This window comes from Ambystoma mexicanum, chromosome 10 (assembly GCF_040938575.1).
Source record: "Ambystoma mexicanum isolate Mex_15411 chromosome 10, UKY_AmexF1_1, whole genome shotgun sequence".
NCBI classification, from domain to species: Eukaryota; Metazoa; Chordata; class Amphibia; order Caudata; family Ambystomatidae; genus Ambystoma; species Ambystoma mexicanum.
In genome coordinates, this window is record NC_090932.1 from 1,444,034,025 (window position 1) to 1,444,046,624 (window position 12,600).

Consider the following 12,600-nt stretch of genomic DNA (forward strand, 5'->3'; position numbering starts at 1 on the left):
AAGTGAACCAAATAAGGTGCTCTGGGGATCACCTCTTCCAATGTAGCCATGTGGCTCAGTAAGGGCAATGCACCATAAATCAGAATTTTTCGGGGAGTGATTCTGTAGAAGTGTCTGCAAGCAAAGAAAGTCTAGAAACCAAAAAAGGCAGCAAACATTTTAGGGGACTACTCGAGTAAGGAAAGAATCGCCCCCATCAACCCCCAACTTGAAATTCTTGCTCAAATTTTGCAATACTCTTTTGCTCCTGCATTCTTCACTACTTGTGGAGTCTATGATCCTTTTTTCTCTCCACCTTTTATGTGGGAAACGGCAATAATGCACCCTCTTGTGAACTTTATCTCCTCTGTAATTGGCTTGCTCATTTACCCACCCGAAATAATGCTTTACTCAGGACCCCTAGTTAATGAAGCCTCTTCTCCCCAAAAATAATCAGGCCTGTATGAACCAGAACAAACTTTGCGTGGAATGGAAAGATTACGACTGTGGGCTTTACCCAGGCTCCTCTTTAGTTCTACCTCCGAGAACTTGTTCATCTTAAACTGCAACATTTTCTTAGCATTTAGCTTTTAACTGAAACGCTGTGGTCCTTGCTCTTCTGAAGCACATTAAATGTCATTTTCTTTCATGCTTTAAAGTTTAATTATCCTTCACATGTGAAGCGCTTCTGCTCCCCTAATAACTTCAGAATGGTCTCGTAGCTCTAAAGTTGGATTATGCAATGCTTTGCAGGAAAGTAGTAATGCTTTTGTATAGCTCTTCAGAAATCCACAGCAAGCATTCTCTAATCCTGGCCACCTATATTCTGCCACAGACTAATAATCTGTTGTAGATTAAATGTACTGGTTCTGGAAATTAAATTGTATACATGATTGTCCCACTTGTTACCCTCCTATAATTCTGCATACTCTGTGTTCCATTGTTAAGGCATAATTTCATTTTTTGACATTTTATTTTTGGAGATGTTTCTTTTGGACAGCTGTGACTTTTTTGCTTTACTTAATTTTGTTTTGATCGCTAACCTATTTGTCTGGGCAAGAGGGGCTTCTACTGAAATCCCACTGCAACCCTTTTTCATCATATGGTCCTTGGAAGCCCAATAGGATGCTAGTCCGTTTACCTTTAAAGTACCCTATTTTTGCCGAGGGTGTTTTTACACTACATTGGGTTTGGGGAGTTTACTTGTGTAATCTGTAAATTAGTCTTTGCTTCGCAGTGGTGCATGCCGATTGACTGCATTGGTAACCTTGCTGTACTAATGCCTTTTTTTTTATAATGTCCTAGCATAGGCCATTTTTGTTTCTTGGGCTTTCTTCGTTCAGGGAAACAATAAGGCAGGTCTCCTTTTGAGCCCAGCCATGCACTTGTTTGGACCAGTTCCTGACTCTAGGCTGGCCATAATACTACTTGTATGGGCTCCCCTGGGACATAATTGGTTTTTGCGGTCAACTGATTTGGCTGGCTTCCCAAACCTTTGTTTTAAACTTGTATGTGTTTGGTGGGCTGGCTCAAGCCAGCTTCCAAACGTGGGTTTGCATAAGTGACCCTAATTTTGCCCTCAATGTCTCTGCCCTAAATTCGGACTGAATTGTCTTGAATGACAGTTGGTTTGCTTACTTGCTGGAGTGCTCCCACTGTTTTTGGGCTGTTGCTGAATTCATGGACCAAATCTAGCTCTACTGGGTTAACTCTGGTTCCCATTTTTCACTGCTGGATGGCCTTGATAATCTGCTTGGCACAAACTTTGGCTTGGCCAGACCTTCAGTGCTCAGTCTGCTGGCCCCTTTTTCTGAAACTTTTCCACCTTGGTCATGACACCTTGGTATTGGATGCTTGCCAGGGAGGGTATCGAGTCCCCACCACCTCTCCTCATTTTTTCTGAACTGTCCTGTATTGTCCCACTCTAGTCATTGTGGGACAGTCTTCTGTTTGTGGGCTGGCCTTTCTTTGTTTGAGCCAATCCAACCTGCTTTGCCAGCCACTCCTGCCTTTCTGGAGTCATCCTCTCCTCTGGCTTCTTTTCTGTTGTCTGGGTCGTTGTTGGTCATTAGTGCCTCCATGGTTACTGAAAAGTTAAACCGGGCTACTAATACAGTGAATTTGCTTGCACCGCTGGTGAAACCAAGACTAAAGTACTGCAGACACAAGCTTTGTCCGTGAAACAAATTTAGGGTAATCTAACCACCAACCGGGAGAAAGATTGAGTGCTTAATAGGCTCCCTAGACCAGGAGCTTTATGCTACCAAGGACATATACTGAAAACAGGTTGCACTGTCGGTTCAGAACATGCCAATCGCACCTGAAAGGATTTGTACACACTGGGTCGTTTGGGAGACTGCATTGTATTTTCTGGGACAATCTGTGCGAGAACCTATTTATGGGCCCTAAACTGGTGGGTTATTCTTGATGCTTACCCTTAAGGGCACCTCTGGTCCATGATTGAGACTTTTCACATTCAGTTCTTGACTGCATTATCCCATTTTCTCCCATTGGGGCTGATTCAGGCAGTTCTGTATTTGCTTTTTGGGCTGTTGTTTCTCAAACCTTGTTCTGGTTCTTTTCTTTTTGTCTGCTCTGGCTTACCACGTTTAATTTTAAACCTGTGCCTTTTGGGGTATAACTGGGACTGGCCTGTCTTTTCCCTATGCACGTGTATCTGCCTGGTTTTTCTCCCATTGATGCTTAAGAACATTTTTACTCCACTGAAGCTGTTGCAAACTGAATATGGGGATATTCATCTCCCCTTGGAAATTTTTCCTGCCATAGATCTTGGGTCCAGAACACTAGAATTTTAGCTTGCTCTTTTGAATTCTAATACTTTTAATGTCCACTTCAGCTAATGTGAATGCCTGATTACAATGTTGCTACTCCTGGTCATTGTATTCATTTTTTATCTTGCAGTGTAATGCTATTCTAAAGTATCTTTTGGTCTATCCTGGCTGTTGTACAATTGTTGCCCCTCTAAGCTCTATATTGACTGCAAGTTGCGCATTTGTATTTACCGAAGGTTATAAAGCTCTATAAATACTGGGACTCTGTTGGCAAACGGGATCCTATTTGACTATTACTGTATGTTCCAATGTCTGGTTCCTTCCCTGGCTTACATTTTAGCATAGGGGTGAGAAGTGCCTTAGGACAATTTACTATTTTATACATGCACTAGACATTGTTACTATTCTGTCTAAAGTACTTCTAGAGATGACTATGTAACCTAAAGGTGCATATTTCTTTCCTATACTAGTGGTGATGTATTCTCTTCCGGTAATTGTGTAGAGTATGTGATGGCCTACTGCCCTCCCCATCTGACCCACCTGCACCTTGTAAGGAAGCCTGACAGAGGATTGTACAAAGTGCCTTAATCTCCAACAAGCATTTGGTTAACTTCCTCATTTCTGATTTTTCACCTTTGTAGTATGATTTGTTGTGAGTGGGGTGTTTTTGTAGCTTCTGAACCTGTTTTTCTGTGCTGGCCTGCATGTAGAGTGTGCAGTCCCTGGGGTGTAGGCCTTTGTGTCTGGCTTTCTCCCAGTCCCAGCCTCCCCTCTTGCAATTGGCTGGATAGACAGGTGTGTCTACCTTGCTCTGAGCAGGCATTTTCCCCTTGCATTCTGACTGCAATCTTGAAGGATCTGGTAGGGAAACCACCTTGGAAGCACTTGGGAAGCAGCTTTAGGGGCTGGTTGATGACCAGTGAGTAGTTGTACATTGTAATCCGTTTTTGGCCTATTGTACTGTAGTGGAGGGGTTTGAGGTTTTTTCAATAGTTTTTTTGACCGACTTGTGCTATTGTGATGGAGTTTCCCTTTATTTTTTTTTGTAGCTTCTGACCCTGTTTTTCTGTGCTGGCCTGCATGTGTAGCTTGCAGTTCCTGGGGTGTGTCCTTCATTTGTGGATGGCTTTCTCCCAGTCCACCCACCTCCCTTGATTGGTACATCCACCTGGTCATAACTGACCTTCCCAGGGCAACCCTCTGCCCGGGCAGCCCCTGAGTCTAAGGCCCCCAATGCAAAGGCCGGCTCCCACAGAGGCGGCTCCAGACTGTCTGCAGGTGTCGGCAGGGGAGGCTAGTGACCAGCCATCAACCAGTTGCAACCATCAAGGTAGGTGAGGCCTGGGTGGGGAGTAGAGCAATCGCTCTACTCCAGAAGGCCTGCCACGCTACCGTCCCTCAGACCATAGCAGGCCAGGACAGTAACACTAACCTGCTTAACCACTAGATAAAATGTATGAACATTAGCCTGCGTCACATCTAGATAGGATTGTGAATGTTAGCAAGTGCCATGCTTGGAACTGTGTTAGCAAGTGCCACATTTTGATAGAATTGTGAATGCTAGCTTGGCATCTAGACAGGTTTTTTTTTTAAGGTGCACCAGTGCCACATTTGCATATAACTGTGAATATTGGCGTGCGTCGTATATAGATAGGCTTGAATATTAGCCATTGCCGGATATAGATGGAAATGCAGAGATATTCACAAACCACATCTAGAAAGAACGTGGAAATTTGGCACATATCACTTCTAGATAGCGAGGCCAATAACCAACCCACTAAAAATGTCACCCGTCTGCATGCACCTCCTTAAACTCTAACCAAACACAACCCTAAAGCACATCCAACCGCACAAATTTCACTACGCTGCAACAACAAAACAAACCACACATAGCTTCGCACAACACACGACTGCTAACGACCGCAAAGGACCCCTAAGCTTTGCAAACAGTGTTAACTGAACTGAAGCTCCCAACAGCACATCACTGCTCTCTTGCACTTATCCCCCTCGTTCCCACTAACTCGTCCCCCACCCACTTTCCTTTTCAGATCCGCCAGAGCGCCAGTTGACCACTCGGTGAGAGTGCACGGTACAAATATCCTTTAACATTGCCAGCCTTTACAAACCAAATCATAGAACACGCGGCTCTTCAATAGTTTTTCTAAATGCCCCCTTCAAGGTATAATGCGATCGTTTTAACGCCTTCAATGGATCTCATTTACAGATGTCCACAAAAAAATAAAAGGATTGTAGTTTCAGGAAAATGTATAGCTTGGTTGCAGTCAGAAAGTTGTAGCAATTTCTGTTGGAAGGGGAGTGCTGCCATCAAATTACTAGATTCCTATTACATTGTATGTGGCAGTAACTTTACTTAATTTGCCATGGACTAGTCCTCTAGTTCATGAAAGGGATTTCCATTCCAGACATTTCTTGGGTTATATCCAGGTGTTGAAGTTAAAAATAAAATCCAGGAATAAAACTGACTTTTATCTTCTGCACAGCTATGCGTGTAAGGTAAGCAGCCGATTTCTATACCACCTACTCCAACTTTTATGAACAAACGTTTTTTGCCACAACTTTTGGAATTTGAGCCTGATGATGAATATGCTAGCCTTGCCAACTAATTATTTAGGAAGGTCACTGCTAAATATATTTAGGATCATCAGACCAATAACCTTGATTCTCTCCTCTCAGGATGCACTCCTTCCTAGCTGTGATTTTTTTTTTCCAGCTTTGCTCACTTCTGACTGTTAATCTCCTTTGACCAAATGCTCAGCGTATCTTTTTAATACCCAATTGAGTCCATCATGAATGCCAGTTTGTTGTACATCGGTTAAACAGTTGTAGACCCATACAGCATGTAATGTGACCCCATTTGAGAAATTACTTGTAGGTAGTAATTTGTATTTTGTCCCTGACATTCGGTTTTTCACTTTTTTTTTTCTCCAGTCTATTTCTGCACAAGATGAAAAACTTTCAAAAACCATGTTCCTCCCACTTGCCGAGAGAATGGTGGAAAAAATGGTGAAGGATGACAAAATAGAAGCAGAAGCTGAAGTAAGGTTTATCTGTCATTTATTTTAGTATTGGCTTCATTCAATTCTAATATTTCAATGAATGTAAGTGGAATATTTAATTGTTTGAAGGGTTGCAGTTTAGTACTGAAATGTTTACAAGGGCCTTTATTTCAACGTCCCAAGAGCAGGCCTATGGCTGTTTTTATTTTTAAGCTGAACTCTGAATTTACAGCTGGAACACATGAGATGGCAATGGTTGCATCACAATATTACTGAATTCTAAAAACTAGGGATGGGAGTGCAGGTTCAACACACTTCAGGTGTTCACTTCGCTGCCTGTTCTCTCAGATGGGGTCCCCGGTTTATTGCTATTTTATCTAGGCCAGCACCTTCTTATTTGTGTTTTCCAACTCTGGTCTTAAGGGCCACAGTGTGCGTGGATATGCCCATTTTGACCAACAATGAGGGAACTGGCACCCCCACTTCCGCCTCTGCATGACATGCCCCTTCACTAGTGACATCCCCATGACCCTTGTGTTTTTGTACCATCCCTAATTTTGTGATTTTTGGTTTTTCCTTCCCCACTGCTTCATGTATTGACTTAATGTGTTTGTCTTCAAATGCATACTGTGAGGAACCTGAGGGTATCCTAACTTTCCCCCAGAATCCTCCTTTCAGGTGGCCAGTGGGATGTCATGGCTTTTGGATCCAAACCTTGGGGGTGAATCTGCAAGAGAAGGATCACCTAGGTGGAGACTTACCTTGGGGAGTGCAGAGGACATCCTTGGGTGAGACATTGTACCCCCATACCACATTTCTTTTCCAAAACAAACCACCTATCCCTCCTAATGTCAGCACTTTCCCGTTTCTTCCTTCTGAAATGTCCCCCAAAATGATCTCGACATTGGGACGAGGAAAAGACCAACTAAGAGGACACATCTCCATTTAGGTGAGAAACGCTTATTCACTTTATCTTTATACAGACACATCTGTCAAGTACCAAGATGAGTAGGAGACAGCACAGAGTAATGCACACTTCCTGTTCAAACCTTCCCAAACACCACTTTGGTACTGAGGCGAAGAGGAGGGCCATGGATAGCCAGGCGTGTCCAGCTAATGAGTTTCATGAAGGTCAGGCTATTGAACCAAATGATCCACACCTGTGGGCCCTTGACAGTCCCCATTCACAGCAAGATGCAGAGCACTGGAAGGAACCCGGAAGCGGGTTGCCAATGCGAGAGAAGTTGGCTGGAGAACGAGAGGAGCGGGAGCCCAGAGCAGTGTTGAGATGCCATGGCAGCGGCCTGCTACCAGAGGGTCTGGAAGGCCTGCCAATCCTTGTTGGGTGCACGCAGCAGGGGCTGTGGGCGCCGAGCCACTCCAGCGCCCACAACATGCCAAGAGAGCAAGCAGTGCTCTGTCGCCGCGGAGGAAGAGCAGAGACACAGGAAGCCAGACCACCATACGATAAGCAGACGAGAAGTCCATGGGAGCTGTCGTACGAGCTGGTGAGTGATGTATAGAAAACACCCATTCCGTGGTGCTCTCGGAGCTCCAAATAGTGTGTCTTAGCTACCGAATGAATGGAAGATTGTTATAAGCACTTTTGGAATGCAGAAGCAAGTGCCTCTGACAAAACGTATGAACGGAAAGTGATAAAAAGCAATAATGAGTGCTGCATAAAGCAAAAGCAAGTTATTTTGAATACTGAACAAATTGATAGACTCTTTGAACCATTTTGAATGCTGCAGAAGTAAGTTAGTAGTATTTATGAATGGAAATAAGGTGGTGCAAGGGAAAGATACCAGAGTGAATTGTCCAAGACACAATTGTTGGCAAAGCCAAGGAAAACCAAAGAAGGGCATGAGAGGAGAAGCCAAGTGTTGGGCAAAGTTAACAGTTCAATGAACTGCAAGTTAAGGGAACACCTGTGTTGGAAAGAACAAGGAGAATACAAAGCGTGTAGCAAAGTGGCAAACCAGGCCACCGTAAAGTGTTGAAAGAATAATGTTGATGATAGGGACATGTTTAATGGTTCAAGGAAAGCATATAAGAAGGGATATCTGTTGCGTGAACTGTAATGGGTGGACCGTGTGGTATGACAACTGCGCCTAGAACGAAGGCCCTTTTGCCAATGGCTATTTATGATTTTGAAGTCAAGAACCAGACTTAAACCAGTGAAGATTACTGAGGTGTGAAGGGTCTCAAAGAAATGTCTTTCAAAAAGCTGGAAGATTTGAACTTTTTGGGAAGGGAACCCCAATCTTTTGTGAACTGTATTGAACTTTGGGAATGTTGAGCTGATCCTAAGCCAAAAGCTGAAAGAGGTGTACACTTTTTTTAAAACTTTTGGACACTATTAGATTTGAAGCAGACACCCCTACACATTGTCTACAGTTAGTTGTGAGGGCAAGCATAGGTTTTGGACACAGTTACTTGATTTGGACATCATGACACAGACTAAAATCCCTCCTTTAGCATAGGGCAAGTTAGGCCTTACTCAACCCTGATTTAAGTTAAATAAAACTTGAGTACGCATTTGAATCTGTTGTCTGTGTCTTGCTTCATCATGCCTTTACAATACACAGATAGAAAGAAGGCATCATGGTAACTTGAACTTCCACCTAGAAAGACTTAATTTTACCTATATTGTAAATGCAGTTTTAGGACATTTATTGCTTTGGTTGAGGCCATGCATTTCCTTTGGGCTTGCTTGTAGCTAAGTCGTTGATGGCAGAGTTTGCAAGAAAATATCACGCAACACCCTTTTATACCTGCTGCCATAAAATGGGCCTTTTGGCGTGTTTATAGGTTACACTCAGTGGGATTGTTGAAAGATTTACAAGCTCTTCCAACATCAAGGTGGTGCCATTATCTTTGGAGGAAGGGCCACCCGCATACTGTTGATATTACGTGCACATGTTGGAAAAAGGTGTGACAAACCAAAGGCACTTCTTCATTGTGGCTAGGCACAGATGTTTGAAACTCATGCCCATGATATCAAATGAGTGCAAAGCATAATCGCTGAGGAAACCAAGAGTCTTGTCAGGAGCTGACATAGCCAGGTGGTTGTGCTAGACTGTGCTGCAGATGATTCAAAATGTCAGACTACAGTGGAAGAAAATAAAACGAGACTAGCCGTTGTCACTTCTGAACTGCAGAGCTCTCTTTCCATAGCAAGTTTACCAAGCATTCACAAGTTATCAGTTGGTTTGCTTTTAAAAGGGTCAGTAAACCTCTATTTTAATGGATGCAGATTATGGGTTGAAATTGTCAGAATAGAACTGCTACTTGTGCTGCAGTTTTATTCTCCTTTAGATGATTCATTCAGGATAACCATTTTATTTAAACAGTTTATTATGTGGGTTAAGTTTAAACAATCTGTCTCTTGTCCTTGAGGGTGGCCTTGTGACGTTGGCACAAATATTTGCATATTAATATTGACACTTCATGCCTGATGGTTTAGCTAGTTATGTATTTATTGATCGCTTGTTAGGCGCTTGGACAGCAAGTAAATTCTGTTTCAAAGCGTCCACAGGGCAACGTGGAGGGGACATGGGAATGACACATTAAAATATTAAATACAGTGGAGGGGGAAAGAGTACCAACCTACTATGCCTTGTGGGTATTCAGATTGTGCAAGTGCAGACGGGATGGAGCAGTGGGGTGTAGGTGCTGTGGTGCCAGTTCTTGTGGGTGAGCAACAGATTAAGTGCAAGGTATGTTAAGTGCGAGTCTCCGGGACGCAGCGTGTGCCTAGGCAAGTGCAGGGGCGATTAGGTGTGGGAGGTCATGGCCCTGAAGATGCATAAGGGCCATGGACAACAATCGAGCAACTGAGATTAGCAGAGGAGAGAAAGGGGGGGTGTGTGTAGTAAAAAGCGATCAACATCCTTCCCTCTGTTTAGCGAAATGCTTTACCCACAAAGAGTTGGTGCCAGAGGAATGTAGAGGTCTAGTGAAAGAGTTGTAGATCGTGTGGTAGCTGGCCCCAGACAGCCTTGTGGATGATTAAAGGGATTTGAATTTAATCTGTGAAACGACTAGGAGCCAGTGAATACTTTTATGGGCAGGAGAGATGTGGTGCCTGGGCTTGAGGCCAAGGATAATTCTTGCTGCCATATTCTGGATTAGCAGGATGGAGTCAGAGTGGAAGGTAGATTCAGAAGGATGCTATTGCAATAGTCAATCCTAGAGCGAACCAGTGAGCTTCTGGGGGATGGTGAGCAAAGGTAGAATTCCTTTGAGAAGGAAGAGCTCGAAGTGGGACTTCTTGGCAATAAGCTGAGTGTGAGGGAGGAAGGAGAGAAAAGGGTGAAAGAGGACTCCACATTTTCTGGCTTCAGTAGACTGAACTGGGAGGGGGAGCCCATGGTGGAAGGCCAGAGTGAAGGGAAGAAGGCAGGAGCCGGGGACACAATGGGAACAATCTGTTTTGCTGGCATTGAGGCAGAGAGCATTGGAAGGCCACCAGGCCTGGATGACAGGCAGTCTGGGATGATGGAAGGTGCAAGAGGTTCAAACTTCCTGTTGACCAAGAGTTGTCATCTGCATAACACTGGAAGTTGGAGGTGGTGAGGAGGAAGAGATGAGCAGTGCCATCTGAGTAAGGTAGATGTTAAAGAGCCAACGGGAGAGTATAGAACCCTGCAGGACACCACAGGTGGAGAAGGATATAGGAGAGGAGAATGCACCTAGGATGACTTGTGAAGAGTGGTCAGTTAGGAGGGAGGTCATCCAGTCCAGTGCCCGAGCCAAGATACCAAGGGTATCGTAGATTCTTTGTATGAGGATGGAGTGGTTGACTGTGGAAGAGAGATCAAGTATGATGAGGACAGCTGGGGAGTTGGAATCAAGGGATACAAGGAATACTTCAAGGGTGTTCAGAAGAGCAGTTTCTGTGCCTCTGGATGCTTGGAATCCAGATTGATGGTCTTGGAAACCACCAAAAATTTTATTGTGCCTGTGGAGTTGGGGCAATGACAACTTTTCCAGCAGTTTCCCCAGGAAGGGGGTGATGGAAATAGGGCGGTAGTTGTCTGGACAGGTAGGGTCTGCTGAAGGTTTTTTTTTTTTTTTCCAGGAGGGCTTGCACTAGGGAGTGCTTGAGGGAGAAGGGGAAACAACCAGTGGCAAAGGAGTGGTTGGAGAGATCAGTGAGTGGGGGGGTGGAGAGCAAGAGAGCCAAAGTTGACCTTGAAGGTTCTGGATGAACTAGGGTAAGGAGAGACCTTCATGCAGCAGACAATTCTGGTGACTTCTTCAGGTGTGACAAGTGCGCGAAGGAGGTGGATGGTGAGGGGCCAAGGGAGGGAAGGGGCTGTGGGCTGAGTTGGGAGGGTGAGCAACAAGACCACTGAGGGAAGATTAAGACAACCCCACCACCAGCACTGCAAGGTCATGGCTTGGAAATGATCTTGAAGCAGTCTGGTTGGAGGGAGTCAAAAGCAGTGACTGAGCTGGCATTGAATCATGTCTCGGTAAGAGCGAGAATGTCAAGGTCAGTGTCTTCAAGGAGGAGGCAGATATCAACAGAGTGTTTGTTGGCTGAGTGGTGCGCTGATATTTGCCAGGTGGAGGCGGTCTCTGCCTTTGAAGGTTTTCTGAGGTGGAGTACATGGGCGTTGTACTCCAGTCAGAGGGGGTGGGGGACAGAGAGTGGTAGGGGCAAAGGCAAGAGAAGGAAGAAAGTTAATGAGGGATGGCGGGATCCGGTCAAAGAGAAGGTGGTTGGTTTGAGGACCCTGAACAAGGATAGTGCCAGTGTGGTAGACATTACTGATGTAGCGTGATGAGGAGCCCGCCAAGAGGACTTCCCACTTGGTGCCATCATTAATGGGAGAGTATGTGGAAGGGGAGAGAGTAGATGGGGAAGTCCATAGGTCTGGATAGGGGACAGAGAAAAGGATATTGGTGAAGATCTCTGTAAGATGCGCGGTAAGGCCAGTTTTTGCACACTGTCTTTTTTGTGCTTTTTTTTATCCAGACTTTGTGAGAGGGGGTGGGATAGGTGATAGTGTAGCAGTTAGAGAAGATGGAAGAGATGGCGAGTGCCATCTCGGTGGCAGAGGATAGATGAGACAAGGAAATAAGGGGGGGCTGCACTGCACAGTCCTGGCCCTTACTCCAAGACTGTCTAGTAGTTAAAGGAGTTTGCAAATACAAATGCAGAGCAATGGGTGGTATGCAGGATTCTATTATAAAAAAGGATCACAATGCAGTGCACAAAAAAGATGCAATTGCAGTTACGCGGTATACGTTGGGCCTAGTGGTATTGGGACCTGTCCGAGTTGCACACAGATCTATGAAGTAAGTGCTTAGCTCGCAGAGCTATTCCAGACATTAACTGCCAGAATTTACTATCTTGGAATGAGAGCAAGGATTAATCTTGAACACTTTTATACAGTTTGCTTCCCCCCTACTGAGCAGTTAGCCTCTTGGCTTTACATCATTGGATATGCTCGTGAGAATTTAAAATACATTGTTCAGGACTTAAAAATCTATGAAAACCTAACTTCTCGAGCAGACTTCGACATTTACAGTAGCCTAGCAGTGACCCTCTCCAATTGTACATACATGTATAATGTAGATACATGGAACTTATTTTACATACATTTGTCATGTATGGAATTTAACAATTTGTTTTCATTTTCCCCCTGTACCTACTGGTTTGTCTTCTCTGCATTCCACTACCCTATATTTGTAAAGCACCTTGAAACTTAACTGCTCTACCTACTTGATCATCTTGTGTGGTGTTTGTCAAAGCACTCTTCACTCAAATATAAATACGGCTGTCTCGTTTAACCCCTCGC

At 44.4% G+C, this 12,600-nt stretch overlaps 1 protein-coding gene across 1 annotated transcript in view; it reads left to right on the top strand.

Annotated features, from left to right (window-relative positions):
• NAA25 (N-alpha-acetyltransferase 25, NatB auxiliary subunit) overlaps positions 1-12,600 on the top strand; it is a 1,586,429-nt gene that overhangs the window by 137,256 nt on the left and 1,436,573 nt on the right. Inside the window, exon 6 of the mRNA XM_069619501.1 lies at positions 5,721-5,828. Coding sequence (XP_069475602.1) covers positions 5,721-5,828 — 108 coding nt within the window. The remainder of the gene's footprint in view (positions 1-5,720; positions 5,829-12,600) is intronic.